The sequence below is a fragment of the Suncus etruscus genome, chromosome 14, assembly GCF_024139225.1.
Source record: "Suncus etruscus isolate mSunEtr1 chromosome 14, mSunEtr1.pri.cur, whole genome shotgun sequence".
Taxonomy (NCBI): Eukaryota; Metazoa; Chordata; class Mammalia; order Eulipotyphla; family Soricidae; genus Suncus; species Suncus etruscus.
In genome coordinates, this window is record NC_064861.1 from 67,163,966 (window position 1) to 67,184,138 (window position 20,173).

The following is a 20,173-nucleotide window of genomic DNA, read 5'->3' on the forward strand; positions in this document are numbered from 1 at the left end:
TACATCTTGGGACCAATAAAAAAGCCCTAGTCTAGGGTTTGAACTAAGACCTGCACAATAAGCATGATCCCCAGTCCCAAAGGTCCGGCAGAGACAATTGTAACGGAAAGGGGCTTCTGGAAGAACAAAGAAAGACGCTATCCTAGATGCCTTCCTAGGTTCAGCGCAAAGACCAAGATCACCAACCACAGAAGATGGATTAAAATGGCACTGAGGTAACAGAACCTCTAGATTCACAAAGACTGACTTCACCATAAGTCCCACCTCAGGATATGTACAGATACTGGGACTGCTAAACACAGAGCTCTGACGGTATCACACTGGACAGAGCAGAAGCCTTCCACACACCAAAAAAAAAAAAAAAAAAAAAAAAAAAACCACAACCTGGAGAGTAATGATCCTGAGCAAAGACTAGAGCTGATTCCATGACAGTATACTCCAAGGACGGAGAAACCCCATATCTTATAGGGCAAGTGAATTCCTATTCGAATGACCCCAATATTTACTGTGCCAGGGCAGGAGGGAAAAAAAATACAAAAAACACAAAACCTTGGTTATGTATATATATATATATATATATCTTACCTTCATTTATTATTGTTATTATTATTTTTATTTACCTAGCTATTTTGGTCGATTCCTCAGTTTGGATGTGATTATTGAAATTGTTGGCCCCAATTATTCTTTTTTTTTTTTCTTTTCTTTCTCTTCCTTTCTTTTCTTTTGTTATGTGCTACGCCATGTTTCTTATTTCAAGACCACGGCGTGTTTTTTGTTTGTTTGTGTTTGTTTTTAGTTTGTTTTGGTTTGTTTTTTATCTGTTTTTTTGTGGTGCTTATCGTTATAGCTGGAGTCCTCACTGGATATTTGACACTTCTTTTGGTACTGGTGGAGTGTTTCAACTTCTTTTTCTCCTTCATTTCCCAAATCGATGATGAGAACCTCTAGAAGGATTCTGCCCATTTTCGGGGTATTAAACTCTTACCCCGGTTTATTTATTTTCTCTTTTTCAGGCAAAACCACGCAACTTGAACTAGCTACCCCTGCCCCTACTTAGAGGGGGAAATAAGGGAGGCATCAAGACCAAACTGATGCAAGACTACTAAGTAGTTGGTTAGAGACAGAGGGGACCACATATTCTAGCCGCCCTGGGGGTGAGGGAAGAGGAAATGGGAGGTAAGACAGAAACGGGGGTGTAGGGAGGACAATTTGGGGATGGGAATCCCCCCTGATTTTATGTAAATATGTACCTAAAATATTATTGTCAACAATATGTAAGCCACTATGATCAAAATAAAAATTATATTAAAAAAATATAATGTGCTACAATCTGGGGACTTGAGGGACAAAGTAATTGTACATGGATTCTGTTTTATTTATCTTAACGTTCTTTGGCTGAAAGTTCAAAGTTAAGATATCAGCAAGGGGACTTCTTCTGAGAATTATGTTATGGCTGATTGTCCTTCCACTGTAACTTTACCTTGTCCTCTTTCTTTGCATCTTTTGTTCTCATAATTCAAAATAAAAAAATTAAAAAGAAAAAAAGAAAAAGCCCTGCCCATGAGCTTTCATCCCTGAGAACCATTCTTCACACTACCTTCCATTTCCTGTTGGTGTGCAGGGTGAGGCAGGCTGAAGCAGTGCTGGCACTGTCCTGGCAACATTATACTGTATTTTCTCTTGCTTCTCTATGGGGAAGTAAGGGGGAGCCTTGGGCAAAACTCAGCCCCATTGCCTGGGATTATCTCATTTCTTCATCTATATCATGGATGTCTCAAGAAGGGGCAATGACCATTGTGAGGCTTACATGCATTTTCTGTGCATGGATGGATGGTCTGAAACTGGAGGGCAGAAGACTGTAATTTCTTCTCTTGGAGCCTTCTCATGTCCTGGCCATTCCAGTTCAGCTCATTGAATGCTTGGGTTTTAGAGAATTAAGCAGTTAGCCTTTGGCAATCATTATCTTTAAATAAAATGAGCAAAGATTTATAATAAAAAATAATAACAAATAATAATAGCATTGGTGGAAAGCCAACCAGAAACCCATTGATTGATTACTTTGTGTGAGGCACCGGATAAAGGTAAATACTGAGTCTGACTTTTCCTCTCTGCTTAAGGAAAATGAAGTTCAAGATTAGGAGGGGGATTCTTTAAACTACAAAGCCTGCTTGTTCTTGCTTTATCCTTTGCCCTTGCTGCTCATTCACATGCCCAGCACCCCACATTCACCATGGACTTCTTTGCAGATTCCAAGGATGGTGAAAGTGGTTGAGGAGAGTTCACCTTACTTCAAAGTCATCAGCCCCAAGGATGTGGGCCACAAAGTAGCTCCCGGAGTGCCTTCTACATTCAGAATCCTCTTCACTCCAGAAGAGAACAAGGTAACAGCTGTGCTGGACATTTCCGGATTGAATGCATGTCACTAGCTATTGGTGATTCTGAATATACATGGGGACGGTGGTGGTGCTGCTGATGGTGTTGATGATTTTGGTTGTTTTTTATTGGCAGTGGGGCAGGGTCTGCCTCACCACTCAGGATGGGACTATTGTCCAATAGTGCTGAGGGCCAGACTGAATGGTGAGTAGTGAGGCTGTCAATATCTACTAGCAGCTGCGTCAGCTTGATGATCTCTCACACTGTTTCTCAAAGTGGGCAGTGCTGTGCTCCCCACCCTCAGCCCAGCTGCTAGAATCATCTTGGGAGGCATTAGTAGACTCAGATGCATCTTGGTTGGCTTTCACTTTTTTGGCCTAAAGAAAGTAGATTGGCAGGAAGGTGCTGAGTGGCTTTTTTTTTTTTTTTGAAAAGGGGTCCATATGCAAAGAAGCTTGGGAACTCTGCCCTAGAGGGAGGCCCAAGAGGAAAAGTTGGGGTCTGGAGCTTCTGGGAAATTTGGGATTCTGGTTGTTTGACTCTTTCTCAAGTTCTTGTCAGTTTGGAAGAGACTCAAGATCCAAACATTTATCATGTTACCAGAATTATTAATGGCAAAAGAAATGTGGCCAGATGAGGCTGGAGCTATAGTACAATGGGAAGGGTGCTTGCACACAGCAGACCTGGGTTCAATACCCAGCATTCTATATGGCCCCTCAACCTCTGGTAAGAGTGATTAGCAAATGGAGAGCTAGAAGTAACCCCTGAGCATCGCTGGGTATAGCCCCCCCCAATAAGAAACAAACAAAAAAGAATGTGAGCAGACCCTGACCCAGTGGAGCCTCCTGCACACAGGTTGAGTAGGAAGAGCCCAAGTTCAACAGGGAACTACTTCCCTGTAGCTACATCATTTGAGGTTATTGAGAGGCTAAGCTCTGTTCATTCTCAAGCCCTAGTCAGCCCCAGAGGTTCAAGCTCCTCATGGTAGAGTCAACTACAGGGTCTATGAGCGGTGGTTACAAACAGCCCTTCTATAAATAAGTTGAGTTTTCTTCTCTGTTGGCTAAAGTGTGAATGAGAACAGGTGTCTTCTAGCATGATGGAGGAGTAGAATGGAAAATAAGTCATTGGGGCCGGCATGGTAGCACTAGCCTAGGACGAACTGCAGTTCGATCCCCCAGTGTCCCATATGGTCCCCCAAACCAGGAGCAACTTTTGAGTGCATAGCCAGGAGTAACCCCTGAGCATCACCTGGTGTGGCCCAAAAACCAAAAAAAAAAAAGAAAAAAGGAAAATGAGTCATAATAATGACAGCAGTCATAACAAAATAGTCAGAACTATCGTCTTAACTGTCATATATATATTATTGACACTGTTGTGCATACCTGGATGGTGTTGGAATCAAAACAGCTTTACAGAGTCAGAGAGTGCAGACTTTATTGCTTCATTACCTGTAATATTTATTAGTGCTGTTATATACCACTGTTCCCTCTACAATAGCTATAGATGCTTTCTATTTTTTTAGAAGAGAAGACTGGAGAATTGAGGGTGGTCTCCAAGACTGTATTGCTGTAGTGACTTGTTAGAAATTAGAAATTACATTAGCATCCAACTGCTGTTATGATTTTTACCCACTTAAAATTAATGTATCGTGGGCAATGATTATGAACCTATAATTTTATTGGAGCACCATTCAAATTAATGAGAAAATAAATAGCTTCAGAAGTAGTGCTTTTTGTTCTATAGATGATTCTTTTTTAATTAGGCTTTCTACCTGAATACTTGGCTGTGAGTAAAAAGGGTACCTAAGTTTAATTTGGGTATCACATTTCCGCACTCATTCTGTACAAAGCTGATTATAAGCCTTATGCAGCTTGGAATATAAAGCTTGCTGAACTGAGATGCTAGCTTCCTTTAATGTCTTTTTCCTCTGAAGAAAATTTGTTTCATTGAATCAGTATTGTTCTGCCTGATTTGTGATTTGGAGTATGTGTATAATTCACCTTTAAGACTATGATGATGATGATGATGATGATGATGATGATGATGATAATAATAATAATAATAACAATAATCAAAGAGAGTAGGTCAGAGGAATAGATGAGCCAGAATGTTAATTATGGTTGGATTTGTATGATGGATACCTTGGGATTTATTAAATTATTCTGTTTTGGTTTCCTTTGTTGTTGTTAGTTTTGGGGAGCCACACCTGGTGATGCTCAGGTGATACTCACCTGAGCTCCTGGCTGCTCCTCCTGGCTCCTGCATTCAGGAATTACTTTTGATGGGTGCATATGGGACCATATGGAGTAGCCAATATGAGACTCGGGTCAGCTATGCGCAAGGCACGTGCCTTATATATTGTGCTATTTCTACCTTCTCTGTGGTATTTAGATTTTTCCCTGGTCAAAAACTGAAAGAAAAGAGGTTTTATTACAGTTTCTGCAACACTTAAAATGTGGGTTTTTTTTTGTATATTGTTTGCAACTATGAAATGCTCACATTCATATTATTAGTTGGTTGCTTCATGGACATTTATCTTCTTCCCAGCTTTTTAATTTTCTCTTACAATGCCATTTATCCAACATTTAAGTCTTTGGTGGAAAAATCTCTAATTAATAAAAGTGTTGTTATACTTTTTCTTCTAAATATTTTCGAGTTAGCAAAAGCCTGTCTAGCGGGACAGAAAATGAAAATAATGGCAACCTGGTGACACTACCTATTGAGTTCTGAATCCATGAAGATTTTGTGTTGACTTTGGGCCCTGTGCTACAATATCATTTAGAGAATTTTTTAAATTCAGAAAACAGCTGTGGCATGTGTCCAAAAGTCCTGGCCGGTATCTGGGGGTGCTCCCTCTGCCAGTGTCAGTCATTTTTTCCTGAAAGGTCATTTTGTACTTGCACCATCATTGGGGTCTGACTCCCATAGTACCTCATGATATCTGACATCTGTCTTCTCTCTGACCATTGGAAAATCACCAGGGCTAGGCATGGGGGCTAGCCAGAGAGGGTTGGTCCCACTGCTCTTCCTGCTGATCCAGAATGTAGCAGAGGAATAAGCCGAGCCAGATTTATTTTGGGAAAAATAAAAGTCAGTCTTTTTCACCATGTCACTTTCCCTTCAGTTGGCCAATGAAGGCCAATTCACTTGGGCTTTTTCTCCTTACCCCCTCCTATCTGAGCCCTCTCTATTCTCATGCCCTTCTAACATCTGGAGGGAGAGATATGTAAATTGCAGCATGCCACAGCTTAATAAGCCCGTCCCCTTTCAATTGAATTTTCAGTGTCCATGTATATTAGCATGTCGAAAATGATAATGCAATTTACATTTCTCCTGTCATTTATTACTTTGGCTTCCTGGGGATTTAACTTGTTAAGAATGCCAAATACTCAGATAACAGGTGCAGCAGATTCACTTTGCCTTTCCTTATCTTTCCTCACACAGCCTTAAAAAATGATTGGGTATGTTATTAATCTAATATTTCTAGTATATATAATGGTCTGTGTTATCATGAAATAACACTAGAAAATTGTGGCTTCTGCCATTTTACTTGACTTAAATTTTTCTCTTTACTATTGAAAGGAAGTGAAAAGCATCAGGCTTACATAGGGCAACAGAACTGGATCTTTCCATGGACTTTGTCTACCAATAGTGTTGTCATATGGAAATGGTGGTAGTAACCAAAGAAAAGAAAATGAATGAATTTTTTTTTTTTTTGCTTGGTGGCCACGCACAGCTGTGCTCAGTGGTTGGGGATCACTCCTAGTTGCATTTAGGCACTAAATGGGGTTACAGGTATTGAAATCTGATTGGTCACAAGCAAGGAAAGCAACCTATCTGCTGTACTCTATCTCTGGGTTCTTTGAATAATACAGTTATGGCTGTTAAATTTAAAAAATGTAATTTATAATCAAATATCTTTATGAATTTTTTACCACAAAGAGTATCCAAAGTTTTCCTGATATTTTTAAATCTTGACCCAAAAAGAAATAGAAAAATTTGTTACTGTTATGCTACCTAGTTGTACAATAACAACAAACTATTGATATCATTTTAGGCTAAAGTGTTGCTATAAAAAAAGTTTTCCACAATCAACAATTTTAGTTGGTACAAATATTGATAAGGAATTTTATTTCTCCAGTCTGAAATTAGCCCTCCTTCCTCCCAGTTCTTTTTGGGTCACCTCTGTAACTAGCCCAGCCAATCACTGCCTGATTGTGAAGATTTGCTCATCATGAAAGACAAGCAAGTCAAGTTAATGTCAAGAAAATATAAAGAAGTTTCTTCCATTTGAGAATGGCTGCTGCTGATTTTTAAAAACAGCATCTAAGAAAGACTCAGATGACATTTTTTTGTCACAGATGTAAAATACATTGACTTTTTCCCCCCTTCAACTGGAGAAAGAGGTCCAAGTCCTCTGTTTTCTGTCTTCACTGAGTACTAATAAAACTACTTAGTAATTTTCTGGAATTCATAAATGCCATTTTATAATAAGGGTACTTGAGAGTCCTAGGAATTCTCTTTATGAAGAATTATTGATAGTTTACTTCCCCCTCCCAAAAAGTAATAAAAATGAGTAAGATTTCTTCCACTCACTTTGTGCCAGGCCCAATTTTATGAGCTGGAGAACCAACTTTGACCTTTGTGGAGCTTGTGTTCCTCAATGAGTAAACAACTGTCAGATAGTGACTTGGTAAAAGACAGAGTGATTTGGGGGGGGGGAGAAAATAGTCTTGGGAAGTCCTTCTTTTGTCCCAAAAGGAGGACCTGGGAAGACTTCTCCAATGAGGTGACATTTGGCCAGAGAACTAAACTAAGTTCTATAGATATGTAAGATTTTTCTGGGACAGGGCCTGACAGTATAAAGACACTTGCAAGATAGAAGCCTTCTTGGCAGCAACTGACAAAGTACAGGGAGTGGTTGGAGCAGAGCAGCTGCTGGAAATGTGGTAGCTGAGTTTGCTGGAGTATGAGATGATAGAAGGTCTTAACAGTCATGCAGGGCAGGATAGGAAGGCATTGAAAGGAAAAGGTTTTGTGTTTGTTTGGTTTTGTTATAGAAACTTTGTCCTAAGAGTTAAAGTGAAGAGATCAGTATATCCAACTTTTATTCTAGACTTTCCATCTCAGTGCATAACCAGACTTTCTTCACCATCCTCCTCTACACAGGTTGCATGTTTGTATTTTATCTACAAATATTTAATTATTTTTCTTTAAAAAATAAGGACCCTTTCAATATTAGTATATTCACAATATTATCTTTTTGCCTTATAATGGCATTAGCATATTCCTGTTTGTGTTTTGAGGACCCAGACAAGAACCTGATCATATTTCATTGGGATCTTTAGACCACTCCTATGTCCCTTCTGTGTCCTGTAAGCTATTAGTTCATGTGATCATATCCATGTTTGATCTATTCTGGGGGGTTGTTAGAATTTTTAAGTGATATGGTATTTGTTGCATTATATCAAGAGACACAAAATGCCTACTGTTTTTTTTGGGGGGGGGTGGGGTTGAAATTTATTTTGAATGTCTCAATGAGGATTTTGAACTGTCATGCATCCAGGGAAAAGAAGGGAAGGAAGCATTCCATAGTTTATGCTGTCCACATCTGTTTCTCTGCTTGTGGATTTTGTGTTCTCTATGGTTGCTGCATAGAAAATGGTCCCAAAAAGGAAGCAAGGTATAGCTGCCTATTCTTGACATCCTTTATCTCTTTCCTAGTTAGTAAGAAAATCCACACATCTTGATTAGTTTCGTTAGACTTAAAATAAAACATTGCTTTCCTTCAGCCTCCTTTGCAATTTCCCAGACCCACCCAGTTGACCAATGAGATTTGAGCAGGACTTCTGTCCTTTTGATGAAAGCTGAAACAATAGGAAGGCACTACATTCTGCTGCCAGACTCTCTCCTTCCAGAGAAGTTTGATGCTGTGTGCTAGAAAGGGGAGCAGGGAGTGGAGGGCATGGCTCTCTAACAGTAGCAGTTCCCCATCTCTGCACTTCTAGATGGGAGGGAAATGAGCATCTCATTGTCTAGTTTGAAATATTCTTGTTTCATTGTTTCCTGTTACATGCAGTAGAGCCAAGCCCTAACAGTACAAGGGCAAGAGCTATTTAGGGAAAAGCAGAGAATGGCTCAGACCAGGGTGATGACCACTACGTAGCAGTGGTAAATAGGTGGAGGCTGTCTAGTTTTATGGCCAAGCTGTCAGGATTTGTTGGTAGGCCTGGTGAAGGCATAAAAAGAAAGGAATCTGATTGAACTCGAGTATTTCAGCTAGTGGCTGACCAAATGGAGACACCATTACTTGAGATAGGGGCTGGGGAAGAAAAGTAGGCTTGTGAGTCTGGGAGAGGGGTACACTTGTGGGCAGGGAATCTATCTGGTTTCTTATATGTTAATTTTGAACTTCCCTTTATATATCAAAGGGGAATTTCTAAGTGTTCAGCTAGATTCAATTTATTTGCAGTAAAAAGGAGATGTTGGGGCCAGAGAGAAATATTTGAAAACCTTAAAGGCATGGATGGTTTTTTCCATCAAGGGGGTAGATAAGGTGATGATGGGACTGTGGTTAAGGAGAGGTTGAGAAGGAGAAGGACGAATTTAAGGAGGGGCAGTGGTGATGTGTGAGGGGAAGCAAGAGATTGCAGTGCTCTGGTGTTTCAAAATGGAGGAAGCCCTAGAGAGTAGACTGAAATACAGAGACAGAATCAGCCTTTGGATCTGACAAAGTCAGAGTGTGGTTGGGGAAGCATTTCTGTGGACTGGTTGGGACAGAAGCCTAATGTATGGATTGAGGAGAAACTAGGAAATGAGGAAGTGGTGATTTGGAGTATAAGTTGTACGGATGAGGTGTCACAAGGAAAATGGGGCCAGAGCTAGAGATGAGCGTTGAAGTCATGGATAGGTTAGTTAATATTTAAGAGGAGGCCATTCAAGCCTGGTTATAAGCAGGAGTGTGAATGATTAATAGCAATGGAAACTGGATGCTTCAGAAGAATCCCAGAGTGGTGAGGATGGAGATCTAGCACACAGGAGAGGGGCCAGGTAGGAAAGGAGTGAAGGCAGAGTTCACAGTGATAGAAGCAGGCAGATTGGTCCATTCATGAGAACCTGAGAGAGCAAATGAACTAATGAAGAACGTACTTACCTTGTTTCATTTATTTGCTTGGGGCCACATCCAGCAGTGCTCAAGGCTCACTTCTGCCTCTGAACTCAAGTAGTAAGCATTCCTAGGAGCTAGGGGGACCTATTGGGTTCTGGCGTCTAAACCCTAGTTGGCTGTGTGTAAGAAAAGTGCCCTACCTGCTGTTGTGTCACACCAGCCCTAGAAAGTATATATACCTTAAGTGATCATTTACACTTTATCAACATTGTCTGCTAAGGCAACAGTGGTCAGAGTTAATTTAGAAGCCTCAGTGCTTATTTCAAGCAAAGGTTGGAGCCTTCTGATGACTGAAAAAAGGCAGATGTTACTAGGAGGCTGAGAAGGATATGAGTGAGTCAGAGTGAGAGAAGATAGCTCAGGATACCTGCCCAAAGCATTTTTATTTTAATTTTTCTGTTGCTGCAATTTTTTAAAAATTATTTTTGTTTTAGGGCCTGGCCCAGCAATGCTTGGAAGTTATACTTGACTCTACTCAGGAATCACTCCTGGTGGTGCTCAAGGGAGCACATGGAATACTGAGGATTGAATCCAGGTTGGCGTGCCTGGAAGGCAAAACACCTTCCTTACCTGCTGTTCTATCTCTCTGGCCCCCAGATGCATTTTTCAACTGCTTAGGCCTTTAGGATTGAGTCTTCCCTTTTATGAGATGAATTTTAGATTAAGAGCTGTTGTGTCATAAATACTCTTACTAGCAAAGGAACTTGCAGCATTTTCCAGGAACAAAGATTATTAAAAGTACTGAGTCCTGGCCCAGAGAGATAGCACAGTGGTGCTTGCCTTGCAAGCAGCCGATCCAGAACCTAAGATGGTTGGTTCGAATCCCGGTGTCCCATATGGTCCCCCGTGCCTGCCAGGAGCTATTTCTGAGCAGACAGCCAGGAGTAACCCCTGAGCACCGCTGGGTGTGGCCCAAAAACCAAAAAAAAAAAAAAAAAGTACTGAGTCCTAGTGAGATCAGGATTTCCCTGTCAAGGCAAGGGGGAAAGAAGGCAGGAAAGAGGCTGTGAAGATGGACCCACACTTGCCACTTTTGCCCTTGAATGCCTTAGGATTTCTTTGCCACAATAGGAGGCATGTTTCTTTTTTTTTTTTTTCTGAAACTTTAAAGGACAGAATTATGACTATGTCGCTTTTTATCAGGGAGTGAGAATAAAAGCCAAGATTCACTCAAAGTAAAATCTGCCATACTTTACTGCTAGCTTGCAGGAGAGTTTGGGTGAGGGGGCTGTGAGAAATAAGGCCAAAAAGAGAACTGATGTTGAGGGTGACATTTTCAGGGGTGAAGTTATTATGACTGTGTCCTTCTCTGTAGCAGGAAAGAGTACAGAGTAAATGTTTTGACTTGGCATGTGAACCACGGACTCAAGCCAAGCTCAGTGTAAGCAAATAAATCAATCCCAGGGATTGCTAGATAGGCGGGCCAGCACTGCCTCTCAGATCCAAGCACCCACATTAATATCAAGCCAGCAGCACTGCACACAATGATATTTTAAATAATATGATAGTCATAGATATATCTAGTCAAATAATATAGAGAACTTCAGGGATTGGAACACTTTTAAATGAGATGGGTTTTTTTTCTGTTTTCCTTTTTTTAAATTTTCTTATTCTCTTTCATGAGTCCTTGCACTTATTGTGAACAAAACTTTTACTCCTTATTCAACCTTACATCCTTCTGGTTGAATCCCCTCTGTGACACTGTTCCCAAACCATCTGACAGTAACCCATAGAGTAAGTGTTCCAGGGAATTCCATAGAGCAACTTTTCCAGAGATTCATCTTGGTGCAAAAGCTTTAGAGACAGCACTCAAGTGATTGGGAAAACAGCACAAAAGAGGGTTCCATCTCTTCAAGATCAGTGGCCATTAATTAGACTGTCCCTCTCTCACAGAGAGCTTTGGTTAAAGAAGAGATTACCTTTCAATAGGGTGTTGCTCTTGAGGCATTCCTAAACTCCTATGTTTATGCTTATCTTCTCCCTGGCTCCACATTTGCCCCTGACTATGCTTCTGCTAAGTCTTGTTATCCTACATGTATCCCAGTTTCTCTTGTCCTATATAAGAGTTGCTGACTTCTTTGAGGTCCACTTCTTGGAGTGTTCTAACTATGTTTTCCTCAGTAAACAAAGAAGTCTTCAATGATAGGATGTCAATAGCAAGGACTACAGAATAAAATCTGAATAAGTGGTACAACATCAAACTAAAAAGTTTCTGTGTGGCAAAAGAAATACAGGTTAAAATTAAAAGACAGCTGAGTGGGAGAAAAATTTTGTACTCAACACATCAGATAAAGGCTTCTATCTAGTATATACAAAGTATTTACAAAGGTTAACTCCACAAAACCTAAAAATCCCATCAAAAAATTGAAAGAAGAAATGAACAGGCATGTCTCTGAGAAAGGCCAACAGGTGGCCAACAGGTACATGAAAAAATGATCATCATCACTTATGACTAATAAAATCCAAATAAAGACAACAATGAGATACTACACCAGTGAAGATGGCACATATCAAAAGTACTGAGAACAGTTTGTTGGCAGGGATGTGATGAGAAAGGAACTCTGATCCACTGCTGGCAGGAATGCAGCCCTTATGGTTCAACCCTTATAGAAAACAGTATGGAGGGTTCTCAGTAAACTCAAAATTGAATTGCCATACTACCCAGAAAGCCCACTTTTGGGTATTTATCCCCAGGACAGAAAAATATTCATCCAAAAAGATGTATGCACACTGCTGTTCATTGCAGCACTCAGTAAAATAGCTAAGACTTGAAATCAACCTAGATGTGCAACAACAGGTGAGTGGATTGTGAAGATGTAGTACATATATACAATGGAATACTACATATTTGTAAGGAATGATGAACCATGCAATTTGCCGCAACATGAATGGAATTGGAAGATAAATGAATTAAGACAGAAGGATGAATACAGAATGATATCACTTACATATGGCATTTACAATAATGCTTGAAGAAATTCAGTGGTTTAAATGGGATTTGTCTTGAACACCCTTGGCTCCAGAGTACAGTGAGAAGATGAAAAGTAATTGAGTGGAGGAGGAGAAATACAAATATGAAAGGATAGGGGCCAGGGGCCCAGTGATCTCAGGTGCATTGGTGGTATTAAAAAAGGACATAACTAGCCAAACCAAAGTCAACAACAATAAAATTATGAGACCCAGACTTTAACAGTCTAAACTTAAAGTAGGGCTGTTATGCTGGCGGGCTGGGGGTAGGGGATGGTAGCATGGGATGCAATTTAGAAATAATGGTGGAGGAAGGTCAACACTGGTGGTATGATTGACCCTCATACATTGTATGCCTGAAACCCAACTATGAAAAACTTTTTAAATCTCAATGATCGCAGTAAAAAAAGATTTTTTGAAATGAAATAAAGTGTCTCTGGTCTTCAGCCTGTGACCCATTCTTTCCCGGTCATCAGCTGGGGAGAACATATTGGGTCCTTGATGAAAGTCAAGCTTTGCTGACTGACCCAAGTCAGCACACTCCTTATTTAAAAATTTGAAAAGGTTTGAAGACATCTTTGTGAGTATTTCAATTTACCTTTTTAACTATTTGCAACCTTTTTGCTTCACTAAAAAGCAAGGTAGAGAATATGTAAGTAAAGAGTAATGTGACAGGGGCCAAAGCACAGCAGGAAGGACTCTTGCCTTGCATGTAGCTAACCTTAGATTCCTCAGCATCCCATACGGTCCCCAAAGTACCACCAGGAGTTATTCCTGAGCACAGAGCCAGGATTATCACCTGACCATCAAAAAAATAATATGAGAGAAATTACTGTAAGTTGCCTCCCATCGTGGCTTCTGTTGTGTCTTTTGTTCTTTCTTTCAAAACCTCAGTTAATATTAAATCTCCCCATGCACAAGGAGCTTTTTAATGTCTTAATTCCCAGAAAAACCTCTGCTTGCTAGTTTGATGTCCTCAGAAAAAAATGAAAACAGTACTTATCTCTTTAGGATTCTGATGTAATCAGCAAGACCAACTCGTTGTTGAATTCTGCAGGATTTTCTAGGATCAAGTATGCTTAATATAATTTGTACTTCTGTCAGAATAGCATAACTTTGAGCCTGGGATTGCCATCCAGATACCAGGATCAATCGAAGAGCTCAGAACCCATCAGCTCCATTTTAAATTTCAGGAATTCTATCACTAATCCTGCCATTTGTGCCTTTGGTACCTGGGAACCTTTATGTTTTCAAGTCTGCTGGCCAAGAACACTCTTACTTGTCAATCTCCTGACTGGGTCCTTCCAGGGTCACCTCTTTTGGGTTGCATCCTTAAATTGTTAGAACCCCAAATAACCCCTTCCTGCATTTTCTTTTTTTTTTTATTTTAATTATGACAACAAAGATGCAAAGAAAGAGGACAGGGTAAAGTTACAGTGGAAGCACAATCACCCATAAACAGAATTCTCGGTAGTCTCATCGATGATATCCCAGCCTTGAACTTTCAGCCAAAGAACATTAAGAAAAACAAAAATGAATCCATGTACAATACTTTGTCCCTCAAATCCCCAGTTGTAGTACATACTATTTCTTAGCAGCACACAATATAATCTAAAGACATTAGACTTATGTAACTCCTTAAACATTGAGGGCAAAGTACATTTATCTAGTTCCATGCACATGCTTACTAGTTTAAGTTAACCTCAAAAGTTTTAGTGGGTTGTTTTTCCTAAGGATTGGAGTCAAGGGAACTAGTAAAAAATGGTGTTAGAGTGGCATTTGTTTGCATAGGCCCACCAAAATATAAGGAACATGGAAAGAAAGAGTATGGTCTAAATACAAGGAGACCCTACCCCTGAAGTTTCCTGGCACAGGACTGACTCTAGGCTCCAGGCAAACTAGTTTGTCCAATCCAAGTCATCGTCTGTAGTGGCAATACACCTCCATTCCTCACATAGTCTCTGTTGTTGGTATCATGCTTCTGTATTAAAGATCCTGGAGTCTGCATATCCCATATTGCAGTCAGGATGGTGCAGAGCATCCTCTCATTTCACCTCACACTTAAGGGGCAATAGAGAGAACCATGTCCTGTAGAGCAGGTCATTGTTGTTGTCAAGTCTTCTCAGTGTAAACGGAAGTCTCTTTTTTAGGAGGTCGATGTCAGACCCTTGGTAGTGTCTTTTCTGGTAGAGGACTGCTTCCAGCTGTTGCTATAAAAGACCTTGGATGTTTCATAGATAACTTGCCTGGTTCCGGTGTGAATGGAGGATGCCCATTCCTCTGAGGCCTGTGCCAGGTCATTATATCAATGTTCAGGGTGTAAGGTACTGATGGTTGGGAGGAGTATATGTTCGCGTGGGGGCTAGTGCAAAATGTAGACTGGTATGGAATTGCCAGTGACAGCCCGAGTATAGCTGAGCAGCTATCTGCCACCCCCCAGATCAAACTCCACCCCCTAAGCCAACCTCTGGAGCCGGCCTGGGAGTGGGAAAACCCAGGGTGCCCCATCAGCTCCTCCCAGGAACCCACCCGGAGATCCGGAGGAAAGGGGGAGAGGGGGGTCGGGTGACCCAGGTCCGGGCCTCCCTACCTTAGGCCGGGCCAAGAGGCCCGGGCACATGCGGAGGTCTGCCAAGGGCCCACCCGTCCTTCCTGCATTTTCACATCATCATTTTTTCTCTAAAACCTTTGTCACAGTCTAAAATTATCTTGCTCTAATATTATTATTACCAGGATTGTTGTGATTATATACAAGAAAATATAAGTTAAGTTTTCCCTATGTGTCTCACACAAACCAATGTCTTGATTAATTTATTTTTCACCTGCTGTGCACTTCAAACTTCAGGACAGTTAGGATTGTGTCAGCAGATGTGTGATATTCAGTGCAGCTTCTTATGCTCAAGTACTTCCTAAGTCATAGGGCTATCTACTGGCCCCTTCTCACTTGGAATCACGATGGCAGAACCATCAGGATTACTTCATTGCAGGCTTACAGCATGCATACAGACACTGAGTATCTTCTAGGTCCAAAATGTTGTACTTAATACACCATTTTGACAATGACAGCTAATATTACTGAGTATTTACTACTTGTATTTGCTAGACTAAGTGTTTCCCACGCTAGTCAAGGCCATCGTCTGTTCTTGCCTGGCCTACAGCATTGCCCGACTTTCTCACATCTGTCTCCCTTGATTCACTTCCCCATTTTGGCTTCCTGCTGGTGTAGTGCCCACATAGCATCTCTAGTAACTTCTCTCCACTATGAACTAGGTAACTCATGACTAGTATTTGGCATCCTGAATGTTTCTGGACATCATGGGGTCCTTCTGTGGCTTCCAAGTGCCTCTGTGATCTGGCCTCCACAATTTCCCTTCCATACATCTCTCTTCTCCTTACCTTGGTCTTGTCTGGCCCTAGGCTCCGAGTCACACTGCCCAGACATCCGTCTCTCCATACAACTTCATTCCCCACTTTCCTTAGCCCTGCTGAATGTCTCCTCTTAGGTATCTTTACCACCTTTCTCTATACAAGAGAACCCAGTCCCTTTCTATGCTTTTAGCTTGCTTTTTTTCTTCTCTCATCTCCACCCAGCATGACAAGGCTTATTTACTTGCAAATAGCAAATACATGTTGCCTATGACCCTTTGTGATCACTGTCAATGCCATGACCTGAGACATTGGCAGGAGTTAAGATAGAAACTCAGTAGGCCACATACATATTATGTTCAATGGCTTTGGGGAAAACTAAAGAGGAACAGAAGACAAGGAAGTTATAAAGGATTCGATTTAAAGTAGAAGGGTGGAAGGGCAGGGCTGTGAACACGACCTCAGCTGGCAGAGAGGAGGCTGGGGGCTCGTAGGAGAAAAGCTCTCCTCCTCCCCACTCAGGCAGGTGCAGTTGGAGCCAGAAGAATGGACTAGATCCCAGCCCTGGAGGGGCCTCTTTATGCACAGATATAAGCAGTGGCACTAATTGGAGTGCTTGTCTTGGGAAACACAGGTTATCACTCTGTGAAATGCTGACTGGGCAGCTGGCTGTGAGTTTGGAATTGGGGAATGAAAGAGACTCTCTGCACATGTAAAAGCCTGTGAGCACATTTCATGGAGTGAATCTTCACACAGGTGTCCCTTGTGACACCCTGAGACAGTGGTTTTCAACCCCTGGTCTATTGATGGGTTCAGGGACAGGAAGATTGGAAAATACTGGTCTACTACAGGTGGTGGCCTGCAGGTGTAGAAAGGTTGAAGATAGCTATGAGAGTATGCCTATTTTTTCTGGCTATTCCTGGTCACTGACATCATCATGCCAGGCACAGAGATCTGCATCAGAGTTTTCTCACTTGTGAGTGCCAGGAACTGGAACATTTTATTTTTTATAAAAAGTAGAACGTGGGGGCCAGAATGATAGCATAGCAGTAGGGCATTTGCCTTTCACGTGGCTGATCCAGGACGGACCTCAGTTCGATCCCTGGTATCCCATATGGTCCCCCAAGCCAGGAGTGATTTCTGAGTGCATAGCCAGGAGAAACGCCTGAGCGTCACTGGGTGTGGCCCAAAACAAACAAACAAACAAAAAGTAGAATATGGGGTTGGACTCCTAGGACTATACCCTAGGAACACAATACAAATATCCCTTCCTCACACCTATATTCATCATAGCACATTTTACAATAGACAGACTCTGGAAACAACCAAGATGCCCTTCAACAGATGAATGGCTAAAGAAACTGTGGTACATAAACACAATGGAATATTATGCAGCTGTCAGGAGAGATGAAGTCATGAAATTTTCCTATACAAGGATGGACATGGAAACTATTATGCTGAGTGAAATAAGTCAGAGGGAGAGAGACACAGAATAATCTCACTTATCTATGGATTTTAAGAAAAACAAAAGACATTATTGTAATAATGCCAAGGGCCAGAAGGACCAGCTCAAGTTATGAAGCTCACCTCAAAGAGGGGTGGTGAGTGCAGTTAGAGAAATAATACACTAAAAACTACCATGACAATGTTAATGAGTGAGAGAAGTAGAATGCCTGTCTATAGGCAGGGAGTGTGGGTAGAAGGGGATGGGAGCATTGGTGGTGAGAATGTTGCACTGGTGAAGGGGGTTGTTCTTTTTGTGACTGAAACTCAATTAAAGTCATGTTTGTAATCATCGTGTTTAAATAAAGATAAAATAATAATAATAATAATAATAATAAGAAGAAGAAGAAGAAGAAGAAGAAGAAGAAGAACAACAACAACAACAACAACAATAATAATAATAACAATGTGGGGCTGGAGCAATAACACAGAGGGGAGGGTGTTTACCTTGCATGTGGATGACCCAGGTTTGATTCCCAGCACCTCACATTGTCGCTGGAGCCTGGCAGGAGTGATTTTTGAGTGCAAAGCCAGGAGTACCCCTGAGTGTCACCGGGTGTGGCAAAAAAACCAAACAAACAAAACCAAAGAGTAAAATGTACTAATCGGGGATTCTTGCTTTAGACATGTCCTGTGTTTTCTAGAAACAGGATATATGTCCAGGGCCATATCTCTACTTCCACTGTCAGATACCCCTTTCCTTCTCAATGGCAAGATTTCAAAGAGATCCTGCAGTTAATTAATTAACAAAGCATTTTTAACCACCAGCCACTAAACACCATTTACTACCTGACTCCTGGAAAAACACACACACACACACACACACACACACACTTAAATTCCAAATAGACTTACCACTCACCTTGCATCTGACATAGTCACTAATGATGGGAAAAGTTAAAAATAAATAAAAACAAGCCTGGTTTGGGTACCACATTTCTGTCATCAAGACATTAGAACATCTAAAAGAGATTCTTGAGGGAACTGTTAACACTTTCCTTTTCCATTGAGTCCTGGTTGTTGATGAGGGAATTACTTTGAAGTTTTCCTTTGTTACACTGAGCCTACAAGTTCCATTTTTCTGTTTTATGAAATGGCATCAAGGATGATTTACCACGTTTCTATTTCATTCAGATCCAAGAGTAGAGATTAGACCTCAGCATTTCTAATCAAAATAGTCATTAATGACTTTGTGTGCAAGAGACATGGTTTAAACTGGGTTATAAATCAGTTAGTATTGTTATATAATAATAACTCTTGCCTCCTCAATTTAGTAGTTTACACTAAGCACATTTTTGCTCATCAACCTGGGGTTCAGCTGGTCCTGATGGGACTCACTCAATGTCAGGATAGCCGCTCTTGTGTTGGCTGGTGCTCATTTTGTCTGGGACTGTAGTGAGTCCAACATGGCCCTGGTTGCATATCCAGACGTGCTTGCTTGACAATAGCCCAGTTCCACCCTCAAGACTGGAAAGCTCCAAAGCTTCTTGAGTCTTCAGGTTGGAACTGGTTGAATATAACTTACGACACATTCCATCATTCAGAGCATAGGGAAGAGAAGAGCACCCCTCCCATCCCTAGGGAAGAGCTCTAAAGTCCTAGTGCCAAGACATGTAGACCATTCACTGGGGTTCAGAGGGTACGTGGGGTACTGAAGGAGGATGTGCAGGAACTCTGACCTAAAGAAAATCCCACCTCTGTAATATGTGAGCAATTCATTAAATCCCCTTTCTCTGCTGGCTTGAACTGTTCACTTCATCTCAGAAAAGGTGACCTTACTGAAAAGCACCCATAATTGCCTTGAGATGGTGCCATAAAAGATGTTTACTTGTAAAATGCCTGCCATGAAGCCATAAGTCTTGCATGTCAGTCTTTGACCACGTTGTTTACTGACTCCTTCTCTTGCAGGACTATGCTCACATGTTGACCTGTGTTACTGAAAGAGAGAAGTTCATTGTTCCTATCAAAGCTAGAGGTGCACGGGCCATCCTAGACTTTCCTGATACACTTAATTTTTCGACTTGCCCTGTCAAATACAACAGTCAGAAGACTCTACTGGTACGCAACATTGGCAACAAAGATGCTGTGTTTAACATTGAAACTCAGAGGTATGTTTTTATTTTTCCAGCTCTTGATTTTGATTGATGACAGCTCAACATAGTCAGCATCAGAAGAATGTGCTGGAATAGCCTTTGGGTGCAACTGCTCTTTACAGTCTTGGCTTGCAAGCTTGGGAGAGTTTGGTGATGAAGGGATAAGCTTTCTCATTGTCCCAAGAGGAAGCCAGAATACAAGGCCATTGATCAAGGGTATGGGTCGTTTTCTAAAATGTTTGGAAAAAGCCTATAAAAAGCAGTCTATGAGACTCTACTAACAAACACCCTCATTTTGACTAATAATGTTCTAACCGGCTGTTTTTGTTTTCTAAATTACTGTTGTCATCAAGTACCTTAGATTCAGTGTCTGAGAGAACACACATTTATTATCTAGTGGGTCTGAAGTTTCCCTGAACTCACATCCAGAGCTCAACTCTGAACCTTTGACTAAGCACAGAATCCCATTCTTTGCCTTTTGTTGCTTCTCGGGGCCACTAAATCCCTTGACTCATACTGCCCAGATTTCTGGTCAGAAAAGTAGGGAAAGTATAAAGCAGCCCCTTCATAGAGCAGCTGTGAGAAATGCACACATTGATTACCTGCCAGCAAAGGCTCTATGACAGGTGGTAGGTATTTTTATTATTATTATTATTATTATTATTATTATTATTATTATTATTATTATTTAGAGGAGTTA

At 41.0% G+C, this 20,173-nt stretch overlaps 1 protein-coding gene across 1 annotated transcript in view; it reads left to right on the forward strand.

Annotated features, from left to right (window-relative positions):
• The window catches only part of HYDIN (HYDIN axonemal central pair apparatus protein), a 263,378-nt gene that overhangs the window by 20,560 nt on the left and 222,645 nt on the right, over window positions 1-20,173 (forward strand). The window contains 2 exon segments of the mRNA XM_049786325.1: window positions 2,247-2,381; window positions 19,289-19,488. Coding sequence (XP_049642282.1) covers window positions 2,247-2,381; window positions 19,289-19,488 — 335 coding nt within the window.